Source organism: Talpa europaea (assembly GCF_964194135.1).
Source record: "Talpa europaea genome assembly, chromosome: 11".
Taxonomy (NCBI): Eukaryota; Metazoa; Chordata; class Mammalia; order Eulipotyphla; family Talpidae; genus Talpa; species Talpa europaea.
In genome coordinates this window covers 71294281-71314379 of record NC_140078.1, presented here as the reverse complement: position 1 = coordinate 71314379, position 20099 = coordinate 71294281, and the positions used below count along the sequence as shown (strand labels likewise).

The window sequence follows — 20099 nt, the reverse complement described above, 5'->3', positions numbered from 1 at the left end:
CTCTAGCTCAAGACAGTATCTGAAATGTACTAGGCAAACTAAGTGCCACAAGAATTCTCAGGAGGGGGAGAGATCACACTAGGTTGGAATATCAGGTTAACTTTGTTGCAAAAATACAAATTTGTCTGAGACCTGAAAGAGAGACAATATTTATTTATATAAAAGTTTTGTTTATTTATGCATACAAGAGCTGGAGTACAGGCCAGAGGTGGGGGGGGGTGGGGGCGGAGAGAGGATTCACCAGAGACGGAGTGGGGAACAGAACAGGTAGATTGACTGAAATACACTGCTGAGGGGAGCAGCAGGCAAGTCAGGAGAGGTCTGCTGTGCTATGTGGGTTGCTCCATGGCCGGCTGGGGGATCGAACTCGTGCTGCAGAGGCTGTGGACAGCTTCACAGGTTGTGTCTTAATCCCTTGCGCCACCAGGGAGGGCCAAGAGGGATAACATTTAAATGGAGAAATAGGGAAGGAAATTCAAAATGGAAGGCAGACTGTTGAAAGGTACTTTGACCTCAGCAAGTCACAGATTCAGAGTTGGGCAACAGTTAACTGAGCTAAGGCTAGGCACTTCTCAAATATATGTATACATATGTGGGAAGGGACATAAAGATAGGAGAATGTTAACTGCTTAGTTTTAGGCTCCGAAATATGAATACCTAAATTAACTGTACCTTTCTTACACCTGAGACTTTGAAGAATGGATTTTGAGGGAGAAAGTATAGTAATGACATCCTAGAGGCTGGTAAAATGAAAACAGCAAGAGAATATGTGTATATTTAGCCGTAGATTTGCTATTTTAGTATTTTCGATGATGGGGTAGGAGTGGGAGAGAAAAACTGAGTTAAACTATCAAAATGGGTTTCACCAGCTCATATTCCATTAGTTGAAGAATTTCCAGGTCCTACCCCATGCCATCTGTCATCTGCCTTATAAGACAAGTCGCTTACTGCACTTTCTACTCCCAGTGTGAGTAATGGCATACCCAACCCTAAACTGCTGTACAAATAATGTCTGCGTGCCAGATTCTGCTCCATTTCCTTTTCCATCTGCCTGCTTGAAAGGAGCCACTGAATTTCTGATTGCTCTAATGGGCTGTATCACTTGCCATTTCTTTTTGAAGTCCAAGGGTAGGGATTTATTATTTTAAATGTTACTGTTACACTTTGGAGTATTACTTCACAATCTTTAGAATTCAGTTTCTATTATACATGCTTTCTTGGGCAATCTAGGCCAAAAGTGCTGGAAAGAGGGCAAACAAGACTGAAAAAAAAAAAAAAAGGTAATTATAAAGTTCCTTTCCTTATATTTGAATAGGCATTATTTAAAACAAAACAAAACCCAGTATTTAAAAAATATACCTATAATGCTACAAAGATTAGTAATAGCAAACTGTATTTATAGCTGAAAAGAGAACAATTTATATCACTCAAAGTGACTTATCTATTTGTGTTTCAACCCTTTCTATGCATATCTTCACATTTACCAGAACTCACATGCCGCGCAAGGCCAGTTCAGTGTGTCCTCCACACACACAGCTTCTGTAAATATCACACTATACCCACCACCCAAGTTTTTATCCACCAGCATCAAATTGACCCCTTCTATTCATCTCAGGAGCAATCTTAATTCTATATCATCATGTCACAGTAAAGTCCTTTATTATGGTCTTTAAAATGTGATTTCATTTGAGGAAATAGGTTGACAATCTATGAAACATATTTGATTCTGCTTGTATGGCATATGGTAACAAATTACTATGGATACCAACATACTGAAACTTAAAATTTGTACAAGAGGATCATTATTTTATTTAAGAAGGAAGAGAGTTATGTATTTTGAAGTACTGATGCTGAGAGATGGGGATCAAAACAGTGCTATGCCTAAGATATTCTAGGAAAGTTCTATTTTCTAAAATATTGCTATTAGCTTTGCTAGTCATCTAAGTCTACCGAATATTGGCAGGGATCAATGAACAAGTAGATGGCTTAACACAGAATAGAGTTAAGTCATGGGACAGCTAGAGATGGAAGATACTATTTTTTTTTTTTAAAGATTTATTTATTTATTTATACAAGCACTGGGTACAGTCGGAAGAGTGGGAGGGTGAGAGAATTCACCAGAGCCAGAGCGGGAACAGAACAGGCAGACTGATGAAATATACTGCTGAGGGGAGCAGCAGGTGCGGCAGGAGAGGTCTGTCGCGCCATGTGGGACCCTTGCCGGCGGCCGGGGATCGAACCAGTGCTGCAGAGGCTACGGGCAGCTTGGCAGCCCAGCACTCAACCGCTGTGCCACCAGGGGAGGCCCTATTGGCAGAGTTTTCAATGACATTCATTTTTCTAGGTTGTCTCTTGTGTATAGAGTTATCGCCTTTTTTTTTCAGAAACAGAAAATGTGGTAAAAGCTGACATGACTGCAAGGCCTAAGACCCAGTTTTTCCCTATAATTTGTTGTAAATACTTTGGCAAATAATTTTAGAGAAATGGAAAAACACACTGGTACAAGAACTTCCACAATGTCTTTATAAACTAGTTATAAAATACAGTGTGAATCAACAGCACAAGTATAGAGACCCAGGTAAGAGGAATTAACACTGTGTCATGCAAGAACCACTTCACTAACTCACCAGTCCCCAAAGGGAGCCTTCTGAAGTGGCGACAATGGTAGCAGCTCTCGGGGTGTTGTACATCAGAGCGAGTTCTCCAAAACTGCCATGGTTGTCATACTGACCAACAGAGCGGATTTGACTATCTTTTGTTACTAAAATGTCATAGGTTCCCCTGAAAACAACAAAAAACAATTTCATTTATTGCATTTAATTATTTTTAGTAATAAATCTACGAACTGTCAGGTGGTACATAAATAGAATATTCCTAAGATAAAATGTTGCTATAGAAGATTTTCCAGTAGATTTTTGCTAGTCCATAGAAATAAAATAGGTTTTTAGATTCTGATTTTGTATTCTATGACATTGCTAAACTCACTTATTAGTTTTTACTTTTGTAGCACTCTTTTTTTTTTTTAAGGTTTATTTATTTATGCATATAAGAGCTGGGGTACAGGCCAGAGATGCAGGGGAGTGAGAGGATTCACCAGAGACAGAGTGGGAAACAGAACACAGGCAGACTGGCTGAAATACACTGCTGAGGGAGCAGCGGGCAAGACAGGAGAGGTCTGCTGTGCCATGTGGGTTTCTCCCTGGCTGGCCAGGGATCGAACTTGTGCTGCAGAGGCTGCGGATTGCTTCATAGTGTGGTGTTTAACCCTGTGTGTATGACTGATTAAAAGAAATGATTTTCTGTCCATTTATTGGTAATGGTTGCTAAGGGAGGCCCAGCTTTGTAGCACTCGATATTTTCTGGAGGATCATGTCATCTACAAAGTTTTTCACAGCCTCCTTTCCAATCTATATGCCCTTCCTCTGCCCCTCTCTCCTTTTCTTTTGCTTTCTTTGCCATATTGCATTAACTAGGACCTCTCGCACAAGTAGACATGAGTAGAAGTGGTGAGAGAGACATACACCTTTGTCTTGCTCTCGAGCTGATAGGGAGAAATCCAATCTTTCGCCTTTTTTTTTTTTTTAAAGATTTATTTATACAAGAACCGGGGTACAGGCCAGATGCGCGGGAGGGTGAGAGGATTCACCAGAGACAGAGCGGGGAACAGAACAGGCAGACTGATGAAATACAATGCTGAGGGGGGCAGCGGGTGAGACAGGAGAGGTCTGCTTCGCCATGTGGGATTATCAATGGCTGGCTGGGATCGAACCCATGTTGCAGAGGCTGCAGACAGCTTCACAGCGCAGCGCTCAACCACCTGCACCACCAGGGAGGCCCTTTCACCATTAAATATGATGTTAGCTGTGGGTTTTTATAAATGTCTTTCATCAGGTTGAAGAAAAGTTTCTTCTATTCCTAGTTTGTTTGTTTTTTTAAAGATTTATTTTATTTATACAAGTGCCAGGTCTGCTCACCATGTGGGTTGCTCTGAGGTCAGTGGGGATCGAACCGGTGCTGCAGAGGCTGTGGACAGCTTCACAGCACTGTGCTCAACTGCCTGCACCACCAGGGAGGCCCTCTTCTATTCTTGGTTTGCTGAGTGTTTTTATCATGAAAAGGTATAGAATTCTATCAAGTGCTATTCCTCAAGGTTTTGAAATGATGGCATGGGGTTTTGGTTGTTTTTTGTAGTCTATTGAAAAGAAATATGTATGACTGATTAAAAGAAATGATTTTCTGTCCATTTATTGGTAATGGTTGCTAAAGAATAATGTTCAGAACTAACAATTATGAGGAGAAAGACACTCTCAAAACACCACTGAGGCAAACCTAAACTTTTCTAAGTTTCTGCAAGATAATTAACAACATGTAGCAAATGCTACAAAGAGAGCCTCTGACACAGCAATTCAATTTTGAGGCATTCTAAAGCTGATAATAAAGATACTGGAAAAGATTTAACTGCAGACATGTACACCGGATAACATTTTTTTTAAAAATTTATTTATTTTTGCATGCAAGAGCTGGGGTGTAGGCCAAAGATGCAGGGTGATAAGAGGATTCACCAGAGACAGAGTGGGAAGCAGAACATGTGGACTGACTGAAATACACTGCTGAGGGGAGCAGAGGGTGAGACAGGAGAGGTCTGCTGCTCTATGTGGGTTAGCTCCCTGGCCAGGGATTGAACTTGTGCTACGGGGCTGCTGATAGCTTCACTGTGCTGACTTAACCCTTTGCGCCACCAGGGAGGCTCCAGATAACATTTGTAACAGCAAAAATTACAATGGGGATAGGTCAAATATATGTCAATATGCATATTAGGCAGTGAATAATGATATATAGTAATATTGTATCCCATGGCAAACTACCTAAAATAGATTTCAAAGATTAGGTCATACAACAATGTATGGCCAACATAAAAAATACATATATGTAAATATAATATTTGACTACATTTTTGATGTTTGATTGCTAATTACTTTCAAGCTCTATCACTCTGGTTCGCCTTCTCTTTCTGCCTGGGGCCAGGGGCACAGAGGTTTAAGTAGAGTATTCATGTGTAAAATTAGGCTGGGATTGAAAGATCTAGATGACAATATAGCATATGGCTATTGTTAGGTAATCAATTCACTTGAATACTTGTAAATAACATGCTTATAAAGTACATCTTGCAAATTTCAACTAACTATAAAGGAGACTTCTTACTGCAGATACGATATACTGAGGACTCGGGAAAGCTATAGCTGGAGAGTGGAAGGTTGTAGACAGAGGCAAGCTTTAAGAAACTTGTTTACCTAGCCTAAATTCTCTCTCAGTTGAACAAAGCATAGGATGAAACATTTGCCCTAATCATGAATCTTATTAAGTGTGGACACACAATTGCAAAGTTCCATCTCCTACCGTTCTATGACATAAAAGTTGTCTCCATCATCTCCTTGGTCAATGACATGCTCATCAACTTTGACTGTCCTTTCAAACATGGCATCAAGGACTTGAGAAAGTTGTTCCTGCAGGGTACACACAAGGAGAAAAAATGGCTTTTATATTTCCTGGGGGGAAAATGACTATCATTATCTCAGTCTGTGACTACATAGAAAGCCTCACTCACAATAGACTGTTCCCATATTCAAGTAGAAACCTAAGGGTTGTTTGAAACAAGTGTTTTCCTGAGACTACAGCTTTTTCCTTCCATAAATCCAGCACAATTGCCAGGTCTTTTGATGTAGCATTGTTATTATTGGGGGAAAATTTTTTTTCCCCTTATTTATGTAAAAATGGGCTATTTTTTTTTTTTTAAAGATTTATTTATGCATACAAGAACTGGGATACAGACCAGAGGTGCAGGGGGTGAGAGGATTCACAAGAGATAGAGTGGGGAACAGAACAGGCAGACTGACTGAAATACACTGCTGAGGGGAGCAGTGGGGGAGTCAGGAGAGGTCTGCTGCGCCATGTGAGTAACTCCCTGGCGGGTCTGGGATCGAAATCATGCTGTAGAGGCTGAAGACAGCTTCATAGTGCTGTGCTTAACCCCTTGCGTCACCAGGAAGGAAATATGGGCTATCTAAATCATGGTGCCCATTTTCCCAGTCACAACCATATGATTGTCACCTGCTTAGATGGCTCCACTATGTTATATATAGTCACAAGATGCTATCTTCCTACATATGATTTTAACAGGTTCATCTAACTGAAAGGGCTGGGATGGCTTCAAAGGTTCGTTCATGAAGCAACACAACTGCTTTTAACTATTTAGATATATCACTTTACCTGAGACCCAATTTCTTTATTGTATAAAAAAGTTTAATAAATTTTCTTTTTACTTTCAGCTTTTTGTTTTAGCCTTTTTTTAAGTAAGTGAGATCTATTGTTAAGACAGTAAATAAAGGGCCTCCCCTGGTGGCGCAGCGGTTGAGCGCTGGGCTGGGAGACTGCGGCAGCCTCTGAAGCACAGGTTCGCTCCCCGGCCACCAGCAAGGGTCCCACATGGCACGACAGACCTCTCCTGCTGTGCCTGCTGTTCCCCTCAGCAGTGTACTTCAGTCCTTCTGCCTGTTCTGCTCCTTGCTCTGGCTCTGGTGAATTCTCTCAACCTCCCGCGCTTCTGACTGTACCCAGTGCTTGTATAAATAAATAAATAAATAAATCTTAAAAAAAATCATTAAAAAAAAGACAGTAAATAAGATCTATTATCAGACAGCCAATGGCTTCAGTCACTTACATATAACACATACAATTATTAACCAGTATTACCTGCCATAACCAGAAGATAATTGTAAGTATAATGAACATTCAAAAAAATACTAATAAATTCCAACAGAGCAGTGGGCTCAGTCTTGGGCCTGTATTTCTCCATCAGGCAGAGGAATCAGTAACTGTTAGAAGGGCAGTTTCAACTCAGACCTTTTCTTTGGAAGAATGTGAGTAGAAGACCTGGCAAGAAAATAATTTTATTGTCGCATAATTCCATGTTCTGTCAGTGTGACTGTGCTACCTAAAATAAGTAATACCAAAAAGCATTTCATCAGTTGTACAGTTCCATATGTGTTACATACTACACAAGCTGACAGATACTAAGGAAGAAGACCTGCTATTCATGTGCCATTCACATTTATGTGGAATGAGTGCCCTGTGTTGCCAGAAACCTCCTGTTTAAATACTAACAACAGATTCAAATTTTCATGTACATTACGGAGCAAGCACATACAATCTCTACCTGGTTAAACCTGGTCTGTGGGCTATCCATTGGTAGCCTCTTATTCTCAGTAACTCTTCTTTTGACCTGGACTCTTCAAAAACATCAGTGTCATGAGATAGAGAATAAGTTATAGGGGGAGCATTTTAGATTAGAGGGACTAACAACTAAACTCAATACGAGATTCAGGAATAAAAAACAGCAAAAGCTGTAGAGAACATGACTGGAAAATCTGAACATAGACTATGTTAGATAATATAACAATATTAGATACCGGTGTTGTGTTAATGTAGGAGACTACCCTTATTCCGGGAAAACACATCTTATTTAGTAGTTAAGAGTCATGATGTCTTAAACATTTATACATGGCTCAGAACAACAAGTTTATATGTATTTAAATGTACACACACATACATGAAAATAAACATGAAAAATGTAGACAACTTGTCATTCTGGGTAAAAAGTATATGAGTATTCATGGTGTTATTCTTTAGACTTTTTTTTATTTTTTATTTTTTTTTTTAATTTTTAAATTTTTTTAATAGAGGCATGTTTTTTTATTTTATTTATTTATTTTGTTTGTTTGTTTATACATGCACTGGGTACAGTCAGAAGCGCGGGAGGGTGAGAGAATTCACCAGAGCCAGAGCAGGGAGCAGAGCAGGCAGAAGGACTGAAGTACACTGCTGAGGGGAGCAGCGGGCGGCAGGAGAGGTCTGCGCGCCATGTGGGACCCTCCTCCGGTGGCCAGGGAGCGGCCAGGGAGCAGCCGGGGATTGAACCGGCACCGCAGAGGCTGCGGGCAGCTTCGCAACCCAGCGCTCAACCGCTGCGCCACCGGGGAGGCCCTAGACTTTTTTTTTAAAGCAGAACTCTATATTTTAATTATTATATTTTATTTTTAAAAAATATTTATCTATGCATACAAGAGCTGGGGTACAGGCTGGAGGCATGCGGGGTGGTGGTGAGAGGATTCACTAGAGACAAAATGGGGAACAGAATAGGCAGACTGACCAAAGTACACTGCTGAGGGGAGCAGCGGGCAAGTTTGGAGAGGTCTGCTGCACCATGTGGGTTGCTCCCTGGCCAGCTGGGGATTGAACTCATGCTGCAGAGGCTGTGGACAGCTTCACAGGCTGCGTGCATCCTAACCCCTTGCGCCACCAGGGAGGCCCACTTTAGATTTTTTTTTTAAAGATTTATTTTTATTTATTTATGCATATAAGAACTGGGGTTTGAATTACTTACATACGCATTTGTCAAACCTCAGTGAATGCACTTAAAACTTAAGTGTTTCACTGTATGCAAATTTTATATTAAACAAATACTGAAACTATAAACAAATACTGAACTCCAGTTCAATCATCTCAAATTATTAGAGGGAAAGCATACTGGTATTTTCAGTTGACTAAGAAATGCATCCCCCAAAACAAGATGGGTTAATCAGGGAACTACAAACAGTTGCCTGTTTTTGTAAGTCATGTTTTATTGGAACACTGTCTTTCATTTATGTATGCCTATTGCTGCTTTCCTGCTATAATAACAGAGTTGAACAGTGATGACAGAAATACTTACTATTTGCTTTTTTAATTAAATAATTTATTTATTTGTATTTTACATCATTGTTCTTTTATTTTTACAATGTTTGCTTTCTTTTCTTTATTATTATTATTATTATTATTTTTTACAAAAAGTTTGCTGACCCCTTTGTCAAGGGATATGAAGATGTTGTAGAAGGTAACAAGCATAGTAAAATGTTAATGTTAGAATCAAAGCAGTGGACAAATGCATGATGTTATAAAATTCTTTGAACTGTTATGTTTGAACATTTTCATGATACAATATTAGAAAAATTTCATTGAATTTGAAAAGTCAGTGATCATTTTTCAACACTAAAATGACATCCTCCAACACTAAGAAAATTATGAATATTGGAATAACATTAACTGACCTCAGAATATTTGATGGCATTAAATTTATGAGGGGCTTTAGTAAATATATAAACAAACAAGACCCCTTTTCATTGATAAAGTTGGATCTTTCAGGGAAAAGAGTTGACACAGACCAGAACTTCTTACAGCCTTTCATTCAGCTTATGGTCCTTGTCTTATTCATAAACTCTGATTAAAGTTCTGGCCCTTCCAGTAATCACCACAGCTACCAAACAGACTGGTTTATAGATACCAGAGATAGTTCATTCCCTTGAAGGACATAACATGGTTAGTGAGATTCCCAGGGAGGGCTGTAGGTAAATCTGCTATCCAGAAACTAGGTAGTAGGGGAATTTTAATTTCATTCTTCCTGTCTCTGCACATTCTGAAACTCCTCAGTAGGTCCAGAACTGCAACCATTTATGTGGCTTCAGTGTGTGACCCTTAAAGTAAAAAAACAAAACAAAACAAAACAAAACAGGAAATTTGAAGATTCTCTGTTCTTAGGAGGTAGCCCCTACATACTTATCTTCACCAAGAGAGGGATGGCAGGCCCAGGGATAGATCTTATGGAAGGGGACTGCATATCCACACCACTCTGTGTGTGCCCCATGCCTGAGGTCTTTACTGAGAAGTAATCACAAGAAGTGCCCCACACCTACAGTCACAGAAGCCCCACTAGTGGGTTAACTGCCATGGCAGAAGGGAACTCCACACTGACATCTTTGGAGAAATCACTCTGCAGCATAATTTAGACCCTCCAAATTAGGCCAGTGTCATGCAAACCTGAGCATTTCCTTTTAACATGACCAGACTGTATGGTCTTCAAATGGCATTGTCTTGAAGAAAGTAGCACAACTGTTCAGAAAATAGCAAAGTCGCCTGAAAAGTCCATTATGCAGTATGGTGAACCACCAAAGCAAACACTGATAAAATGAATACAGAGTATTATGCGTCATATGGGTATGGCTAAGATACTAAAAATTGTTTAAATGATAAATAAAAAGATAAAAGATGTTACCTCATCCAGATTTTTGAAAAGTAGAATATCTTTGCAAGCCTCCTGAAGTCTGGATCTCTGTTGATCAGTTTTAGGATGAATCACCTGCCAATCCAAATAAAACAGGGAAATTTAAAAATTCCACTTGAAAATCTTACTTCTACTGGACCTCCCCTTGTGGCACAGGTGGTTGAACGCGGCGCTGTGAAGCTGTCTGCAGCCTCTACAGCGCCTGTTTGATCCCGGCAGGCCGGCCAGAGGGCGAGGGTACCACATGGCACGGCAGACTTCTCCTGTCGTGCTCGCTGCTCCCCTCAGCAGTGTATTTCGTCAGTCTGCCTGTTCTATTCCCCACTCTGGTGAATCCTTTCACCCGCCCGCGCCTCTGGCCTGTACCCAGTTCTTGTATAAAATAAATAAATCTTGAAAAAGAAAATCTTACTTCTACTTACAAATCAGTATATTTCTTTTTCCTAAAAAGTAGGGAAAATCAAGAGCATGTTTACTATAATTTTATTTTATTTTTTTTTAATTTTTTTTAAATTTTTTATAGAGGCATGTTTATTTTATATTTATTTATTTGTTTGTTTGTTTTTTTATTTATACATGCACTGGGTACAGTCAGAAGCACGGGAGGGTGAGAGAATTCACCAGAGCCAGAGCAGGGAGCAGAGCAGGCAGAAGGACCGAAGTACACTGCTGAGGGGAGCAGCGGGCGGCAGGAGAGGTCTGCGCGCCATGTGGGACCCTCCTCCGGTGGCCGGGGAGCAGCCGGGGATCGAACCAGCGTTGCAGAGGCTGCAGACAGCTTCGCAACCCAGCGCTCAACCGCTGCGCCACTGGGGAGGCCCTACTATAATTTTAATAGTACAAAAATACCAGGCAGTGCCCTGATAAAGGAGGGGCAATGTGAGAGGGGTGAAGAGTACCTCCTGTGCCAGCCATTCATTGGTTGTGTGGCTGGCAGCACCTCAGCTACCCCACTGTGAGCCTCAAGGTGCTCATTTGTAGAGCAGAAGGTTATTCAACAAATATTAGGCATCTACAAGGTGTCAGGCACTGTGCTAACTCTGGGAACACAGCACTAAACATACAAAAACACCTGCTGTCATATTTATTTATTTATTTTTAAAGATTTATTTATTTATACAAGCACTGGGTACAGTCAGAAGCACGGGAGGGTGAGAGAATTCACCAGAGCCAGAACAGGAAACAGAACAGGCAGACTGACGAAATACACTGCTGAGGGGAGCAGCAGGCACAGCAGGAGAGGTCTGTTGCGCCATGTGGGACTCTTGCTGACAGGGATCAAATTGGTGCTGCGGAGGCTGCGGGCAGCTTCGCAGCCCAGCGCTTAACCACTGCGCCACCAGAGAAGGCCCATGCTCTCATATTTAATAAACACATAAAATATGTCAGAGGCTATGGAGAAAAATAAGGTGATGAAGTGTAATACAAAGTGTGTGCGTGTGTCCAGTTGAGGCCTCACTGAGGTGGCATTTGTGGAAAGATCTTGAGAAATGAGGACAACCTCAGGGAGTGAATCACATGGACATCTCTGTGGGAAGAGCACTTCAAGCAGAGGGAATAGTAAGTGGAAACAGTCTTATGGTAGGTAAAGAGGATGTTGAGAAACAACCAGGCATTAAGTGTGACTGACACAGAATAAGGGGAAGCAATAAGGAGGAAACCATATTTGGGGGAATGGAATTCCCAAATGACACTGTAGATCACAAAACTGGAGCTTTTCTCTAGCAACATTGGGGCAATTGAGGGTTCTGAGGAAGGGAAGAAATTTGACTAATGTTTTTAAAGGTTCACAGTGGCTGCTGGTAGAGAACACCCTTCAGGGAAGCAAGAGTGAAGGCTCAGAGCAGAGGCTCGAAAGTTACTGTGATTATCCCAGATTGAGGTGGTTTGGATCACTGTGGAAGCTGTGGAGGTGTTGAGAAGAATAATTCTGGATATGTTTTGAAGACTAAGCCTATCGGATTTGCTGAAAAATTGAATGTGGTTATGAAAAAAGTGAGGAGTTGAGGGTGACCCTGAAGATTTGGGTCTAAGCAACTATAAGGATAGAGCTGCCATGAATTGTGCAGGGCAAGACTATGGGTGTTTAAAGGGAAATAATCAGGAGCTTGTGTTAATTTTGAGTTGTCTATTGAAGTGAATGTGGAGACGGCAAGTAAACATTAGGTATACAAGCTAGTATTCAAACATCAACAACTTATTTTTAGCAGCAGTCATGGAATCTACAAAATCAGAATTTTTATAAGGATTAAATGAGCTATTATCACTATATTTAAAACTTTACCTGGAATTGAGTAGAAGCTCAAAAACTATTACTAGTAAAACTATTATGATACTCAATTGTTTTTTGAACTAAAAAAAAAAAATCATTGCCTTGTATTGCTGTCATAATTAAGAAGTCTATCAAGTTCCCTCCTAACTACAGTCTTCACCTAAAATAAAAGGTATATATGGGCCTCCCCGGTGGCGCAGCGGTTGAGCGCTGGATTGCGAAGCTGCCCGCGGCCTCTGCGACGCCGGTTCAATCCCTGGCTGCTCCCCGCCCACCGGAAGAGGGTCCCGCATGGAGCGCAGACCTCTCCTGCCGCCCGCTGCTCCCCTCAGCAGTGTGCCTTGGTCCTTCTGCCTGCTCTGCTCCCCGCTCTGGCTCTGGTGAATTCTCTCACCCTCCCGCGCTTCTGAATGTACCCAGTGCATGTATAAACAAACAAACAAATAAATAAAACACGTGCCTCTTTAAAAAAATAAAAAATAAAAAATAAAATAAAAGGTATATCATTTAACCTGGCCAGAAATAATAGATGTCAAAAGTGTCAAGTATTTAAAATTTGTGATATTAAAGTTAGTAAAATAATTTAACCTTTAGAAGTCATAAAGAATTTTACAATACTCAGAATAAATTTTTTTATATGCATGTCTATTATGTTCACACAACAGTAACATTTTATAAAGATGTTTCACAGGCTATTCAATTAAGGCATACTTGATAGAGCTCCAAAATTTCTTTTATAACATCAATCTTTTCAAAATGATGGTTCATATTTGCTTTTATAAAAGGAATCTGTTAACTACAAAAGTTAAAAAATCCTGAAATTTTAAAAAAGCATCCAAAAATATCAACCATAGTTCTGTCACAATCACTGTTAATATCTACAATCTATCCTTTCAGGCATATTTCTTTGTTCAAAAAAACAGAGTATTAGGTTTATTTTTATTTTATAAGACAATCTATAAAATATGCCTCATATAAACATCTTTCTCTGTCATTAAACTCAGTCCTGTGCTACCATTTCCAATGGCTACAGACTTTATTGATTTGAATGTACTATAATTTAGCCCTGGCAACTCCCTATTTGGAGCCATTTAGGTTATTTCCAATTTCTGCTATTACAACATGACAATGACTTCCATTTGAAGATCTTTAGTAGGCAGGATCCAATCACTAGTTAGGGATGAATTCTTCACATTACTGCTGAGTCAGCTGTCTTGATGATGTCTGAGCTGACAGCTACAGTTAGGCATCCCTTTCGCCCCGCTACCAATGCTGCTTTCATTCTTCTTAATATTTGTTAATTTGTTAGATGAAAAAAAAATCTTGTAAGATTTTAACTTGTATTATTTTAATTATCAGTACAAATAGATTTGGAGTGTAGAGGAAGAGGGAGGTGAATGGGAAATAAAATAATTCTGCCTAACACGTTTGTGGCATTTCTTACCCTTGGATCAGTATCTTCCTCTTCCTCATCAGGGTTATAGGCCTCAGCACAGACTAAATTTGGAGAGAAAAAAAAAGACAAAAATTGAATAAAAGAGATATGTGCTTTTACTAGGGAAAAAAATGAAGTGAACACAATGATTTCTTTGAGTTCCTTCTTTCAATTAACAAATGTATTAAGTACCTAGTAACGCCTGGCATGCTCTTAGGTGTTGAAATGCCAGATCTCTAGGAACTGGTAGTCCCAACTAGGAGAGAGATGATAAAATATCATCTATTAAATTCTATGGTAATTGTAAAGACAAGCAAGGAGGTATCTGCTGAGTTAGGAAATGGGTGGAAAACCACAAAGTGCAATAATGCAACATAAACATGGATGTGGAGTAATTATGAAGAGAATCAATTAAATAGTTCAACAATCATCATGTACATGTAAAACTTAAAAATAAGAGCGAATTAAAAAAAAAAACAGATACTATCTGTCAAACTCTTCCTAGATACAGTATTATATAAATCCAAAACCAGGGTCATTTTCTAGTTAGATAACCTATATGCTAGATGCCTGCAGGACTTATCTTGGTAATTGTAATTCTAGGATTTAAAATATATTCACCGGGCCTCCCTGGTGGTGCAGCGGTTGAGTGCTGGGTTGCGAAGCTGCCCGCAGCCTCTGCAGCGCCAGTTCGATCCCGGTCACCGGGTGAGGGTCCCACATGGTGCACAGACCTCTCCTGCCGCCCGCTGCTCCCCTCAGCAGTGTATTTCATCACTGTGCCTGCTCTGCTCTCCCCTATGGCTCTGGTGAATTCTCTCACCCTCCCGCACTTCTGACTGTACCCAGTGCTTGTATAAATAAATAATTAATTAATTAAAAAATAAAATAAAATATATTCACCAAATCACTGTTTTTAAGAGCAAAATATTCAGAAATGATGGACATATCCACCCGAATAATAGTTCATTATATTATTATAGGTAAGAAATAAGGTGGAAGATTTCCATGGGCTAATAGTGAAGTCTAGAGGAAGAAAGCAAGGTGAAGAAGAATATATATATAGTATACCATCTCTTCCATAAGAATAGACTTCCATGAAAAAGAAGAGCTAAGGGGTCTCCCCAGTGGCGCAGCGGTTGAGCGCTGGGCTATGAAGCTGCCCGCAGCCTCTGCAACACCAGTTCAATCCCCGGCCGCCGGCAAGGGTCCCACATGGCGTGGAGACCTCTCCTGCCACATCTGCTACTCCCCTCAGCAGTGTACTTCGTCAGTCTGCCTTTTATGTTCCCCGCACTGGCTCTCTCACCCACCCGCGGTTCTGACTGTACCCAGTGCTTGTATAAATAAATAAATAAATCTTAAAAAAAAAAAAAAGAGCTAAGAATGGAGGGAAAGGATAATATAAAAATACGAATATATATACACATATGTATTACTTATATATATAATTTCACTTATTTATTTTTCCAAAAGGAAACAGAAGAATAAAACAGATAGTAATGAAATTATTTCCTAGAGGGCAGGCAGAAACAAAATAAAGGGTAAGTAAGGGAATGAAACTTTTCTGAGGAAACATTTAAGTCACATTAATGTTTCATATATTTTAAAAATTAAATTGGTAAGAAAGGAGGAATTCTAGCGGTGTCCCTGGTGACGTGAAGGGTTAAGTGCCAGCACTATAAAGCTATCTGCAGACACTACAGCACAATTTCGATTCCGGGCCAGGGAGCTGCCCACATGGCGCGGCAGACCTCTCCTCACTCACCCGCTGCTCCCCTCAGCAGTGTATTTCAGTCAATCTGCCTGTTCTGTTTCCCACTCTGTCTCTGGTGAATCCCTTCACCCCCCCACACCTCTGGCCTGTACCCCAGTTCCTGTATGCCTAAATAAATCTTTAAAAAAAAAAGCCTTACCCTTAGGAATCAGTGGCAAAGAGACAATAAATTATCTAGGGAATAAAAAATAGTGTACTCACAAAACTTAGGAGTGATCCATATGTGACCACTGGTGTTGCCAAGAAGGCAGTACATCTGCTACGTTTCTCCATAACACAGGTCATTGAAGATGGGTAAATTTTTCTTTTAATAAGCAAGTATCTGCTTAGCATGTGACCTAGGGTGATTTGCTGCAAATCAAATCTACTGCATAATAGAGCTATGATTCCTCTCTGAGAACTGTCATAAGGATTAAAGTACACAAGTGCCTAACACAGAGTAAAGCTGCAGAAAATAACAACTCACTGAATTATTATCACTTGTTTTATTTGTCCTGGTTTTCAAGAAATTTAGTTATTATTATTTTGGTTCTAATCTCTATCTCAACTCTTTCAACAATTGTTTTTTCTTTAAAGTTGCCCTCTGTGGAAGACTTTGTCCTTAACAATTTTGCTTTTTGCCTTCTTTTATTTTTATTTTTTTATTTATACAAAAGCCGGGGCACAGGCCAGATGAGCGGGAGGGTGATTGGATTCACCAGAGACAGAGAGGGGAACAGAACAGGCAGACTGAGGGGAGCAGCGGGTGAGACAGGAGAAGTGTGCTCGCCATGTGGTTTGCTCCGAGGCCAGCAGGGATAAAACCAGCACTGCAGAGGCCAGTGACAGCTTCACAGCGCTGCACTCAACCACCTGCGTCACCAGGGAGGCCCCTTTTTGCCTTCTTTATGTAATTAATTCCTGCCTATTGTATTGTTGCCTTATAGTCTTTTCCTTTCATACCTATTTTCTTTTTCATCTCAGTTTATTTTTCCCTTGATATTTTGCTCAGAATATATAAAGGCAATGATTTTTTTGCACTCTATTAGCATTTTGTAGTGGACCTTCCTAATGAGCATTCTTCAGTCTTAACCTGTGAAGTTCTCTCATGGGCCCTATATTGTTAGTTAGGGTTTATATCTTGATTTTTAGCTGGCAGAAATATAAATAGTTCTCACCCTATAGTCAAATTCATTTGTGTGATGCCTAAGAACTCTTGGGGACATTTACCACTGCAGCCCTAGTCTAACCGTATCCCAAATTCCCCTTCCTCACTAGTTCTCTGAATTAATGTTTCTAAGAAATGGTGACTTCTATCATGTCCTGTGGGCAGGAATTCCTTCCATGCCCAGCCTATAATACTCTACTTGTGTGGACGATGTCTCCTGTGCTGTAATGCCATTAATACTCAGCCTGCCCAACAGGAGCCCAGTATCCTTAAATAGAGAAAAATTAAGGAGAAGAGACTAAGAGGACTGATACCATTCTAGTCCCCAAAACAACATCAAATGATGTTCTGGAGAGAGGGATGCCAAGTCCCTGGCTGGTGCAGGCTTTGGGTAGCTGAATCAGTTACAATGGGATGTAATGACTCAGTATCTTTCTCCAAGGCATTCCTGTTTCCACAAGGTGAGGTCAGGGTGCTTTTATCTCAGTTGTGTCCTAAAGAATAAGGCAGATAACCTTCTGAGTTCCTACACATTATTGTCACAACTTTTCATATCTTACAGTATTTTGGGAACTGAGGAAGCTGTATTGAGGGCAGCTAAGCAGACACTACATAAGACTGTAAGCCTCTTGGATCTCTGTGCTCTCAATTAGTATTATCATTAGCCTGCTTTTTTAAAAAAATATTTATTTATTTATGCATACAAGAGCTGGGGTACAGGCCAGAGATGCGGGGTGGGGGGGGGAGGAGTCACCAGAAATAGAGTGGGGAACAGAACAGGCAGATTGACCAAAGTACACTGCTGAGGGGAGTAGTAGGCAAGTCAGAAGAGGTCCGCTGCGCCATGTGGGCTGCTCCCTGGCCAGTCGGGGATTGAACTCGTGCTGCAGAGGCTGTGGACAGCCCCATAGTGCGGTGCTAAACCCCTTGCGCCACCAGGGAGGCCCCAGCGTGGTTTCTTTTTTTAAAAAAAGATTTATTTATTGATGCATACAAGAACTGGGGTACAGGCCAGAGGTATGGGGTGGCAGGGGTACGATGATTCACCAGAGACAGAGTAGGGAGTAGAACAGGCAGACTGACTGAAACACACTGCTCAGAGGAGCAACGGGAGAGACAGGAGAGGTCTGCTGCACCATGTGGGTTAGCACCCAGGCCGGGGATTGAACTCATGCTGCAGTGGCTGAGGATAGCTTCATAGTGCTAAGACTTAACCCACGCCACCAGGGAGGCCCCCTAGCATGGTTTCTTAAACGAGAAATTTGAAATTTACTATAAATTCGTTCTTTCACCTCTTATCCAAAGAACATAGCAAATCTACCTCAGAAATATTTTCAAATTTGACCTTTATTCAGTCTATTCCAACTGCTATACTTTGGTCCAAGATTTCAAAATGTCTTGGGAAAAAAGCATTAAAAAACCCCTCACTTTGGAGATGAATACATGGATATTATTATACCAACTTTCTCTACTTTTGCATATGTATGAAAATTTCATTAAAAATATAAAAATAGGGCCTCCCCTGGTGGCGCAGCGGTTGAGCGCTGGGCTGCGAAGCTGCCCGCAGCTTCTGCAGCGCCGGTTCGATCCCCAGCCACATGGAGCGACAGACCTCTCCTGTCTCAGTCGCTGCTCCCCCCAGCAGTGTATTTCATCAGTCTGCCTGTTCTGTTCCCCGCTTTAGCTCTGGTGAATTCTCTCACCCTCCCACGCTTCTAACTGTACCCAGTGCTTGTATTAATAAATAAATAAATCTTTAAAAAAAAGTTAAAATTAGGGCCTCCTGGTGGTACAGGCAGTTGAGCGCTGCACTGTGAAGCTGTCTGCAGCCTCTGCAGCACGGGTTCTTTTTTTTTTTTTTTTAATGGTTTTAACTGATTTTATTTTATTTTATTATTTTTTTAAATAATAGATTTTATTTTTATATTCCCCATACAATTGCAACCCCCCCATTTTAACCCCAATCCCTCCCCTCCCACCCCCCCAAAAAGTGTCTCTGGTTCATAGTTTTTTGTTGATTTTGATTTTCACTTTCTTATAGTTATTCATTTTCCTGGTCCCTTATTTAAGTTTTCTAGATTCCTGCTATGAGTGAGACCATCCGGTATTTTTCTTTTTCTTTCTGGTTTATTTCGCTGAGCATGATCCCTTCCAGCACCATCCATGTTGCTGAAAATTGCATGTGTTTATCTTTTTTGAATGCTGAGTAATATTCCATGGTGCATATGTACCACATCTTCTTGATCCAGTCATCTATTTTTGGGCATTTGGGCTGTTTCCAAAGCTTAGCTATTGTAAACAGTGTGCAGCACGGGTTCTATCCCAGTCAGCCAGTGAGAATCCCACATGGTACAGCAGACCTCTCCTTTCTAGCCCGCTGCTCCCCTCAGCAGGGTAGTTCATCAGTCTGCCTGTTCTGTTCCCCACTCTGTCTCTGGTGAATCCTCTCACCCTCCCACGTATCTGGCCTGTACCCTGGTTCTTGCATAAATAAATAAATCTTTTTAAAAAATTATTTAAAAATATTTTTAAATAATAAGCTCTCAATGAAGAGGCTGTCAGGATTTTACTGATAATGACAGTCTTGACTAACCTATTTCCAGGATTACTTTTCCTCTAATTTTTGAGTAAAGTACTTTAACAACTTAGTTCATTTTTATATTTTTAGGCATTCACTGAAATTATAAATGTTATAGTCTTCAATTCTTAAGGTATAGCACTATGATTTAAACAATATTTTATTAAAAATATTAATGTATTTCTTTTCAAAAATGGTTTTGTTTTTTTCCTTTTTCTTTGAACTCTGGACTCACTTCCTTTGCCCACTTTCTCTTTTTAAACTCAACCTCGTTTCTGGTTCTAATCCCAAATTACTTTCCTCATTGTCTATATAAAATTCAATTTTAAGTGATTGTTGCCCCTTATGGGTCTATACATTAGGGAGCTTGTCTTAATGCACAAGATATATGGAGGAGACCCAGAGTCTATGTGATCCTTCAAGAGCTACAGAGTGTCATGAAATAAATGCTCAAGACCTTTTGAAAATGAAGTAACATAGCTCCTTGTTTGAGGGAATTAATTTTGCCACAACTGTCCAGCAGATGTCGCTAGTCAGTAATACGAAACTGCACAAAGTGACACCATATTATCAAGCACTTCTTCTAAATTGGTGGTTCCTTCATTCAGAAATGTAAGTAAATAAAATGTGCTTGTGAGGGAAAATCTTTTAATTTCTTTTTTTTAAGTACTATTTTTTTTAAGATTTATTTATTTATTTATACATGCACTGGGTACAGTCAGAAGCGCGGGAGGATA

The 20099-nt window shown here is 40.3% G+C and overlaps 1 protein-coding gene across 3 annotated transcripts in view; it reads right to left on the bottom strand.

Annotated features, from left to right (window-relative positions):
* The window catches only part of PRKAR2A (protein kinase cAMP-dependent type II regulatory subunit alpha), a gene marked incomplete at both ends in the record, with an annotated part of 66006 nt that overhangs the window by 10921 nt on the left and 34986 nt on the right, over nucleotides 1-20099 (bottom strand). For 2 of the 3 annotated variants that reach the window (XM_084246986.1, XM_084246987.1), the window contains 4 exons: nucleotides 2628-2781; nucleotides 5398-5504; nucleotides 10145-10228; nucleotides 13870-13922. In XM_084246986.1, coding sequence (XP_084103112.1) covers nucleotides 2628-2781; nucleotides 5398-5504; nucleotides 10145-10228; nucleotides 13870-13922 — 398 coding nt within the window. The remainder of the gene's footprint in view (nucleotides 1-2627; nucleotides 2782-5397; nucleotides 5505-10144; nucleotides 10229-13869; nucleotides 13923-20099) is intronic. The other variant, XM_084246988.1, reaches the window with a different exon arrangement.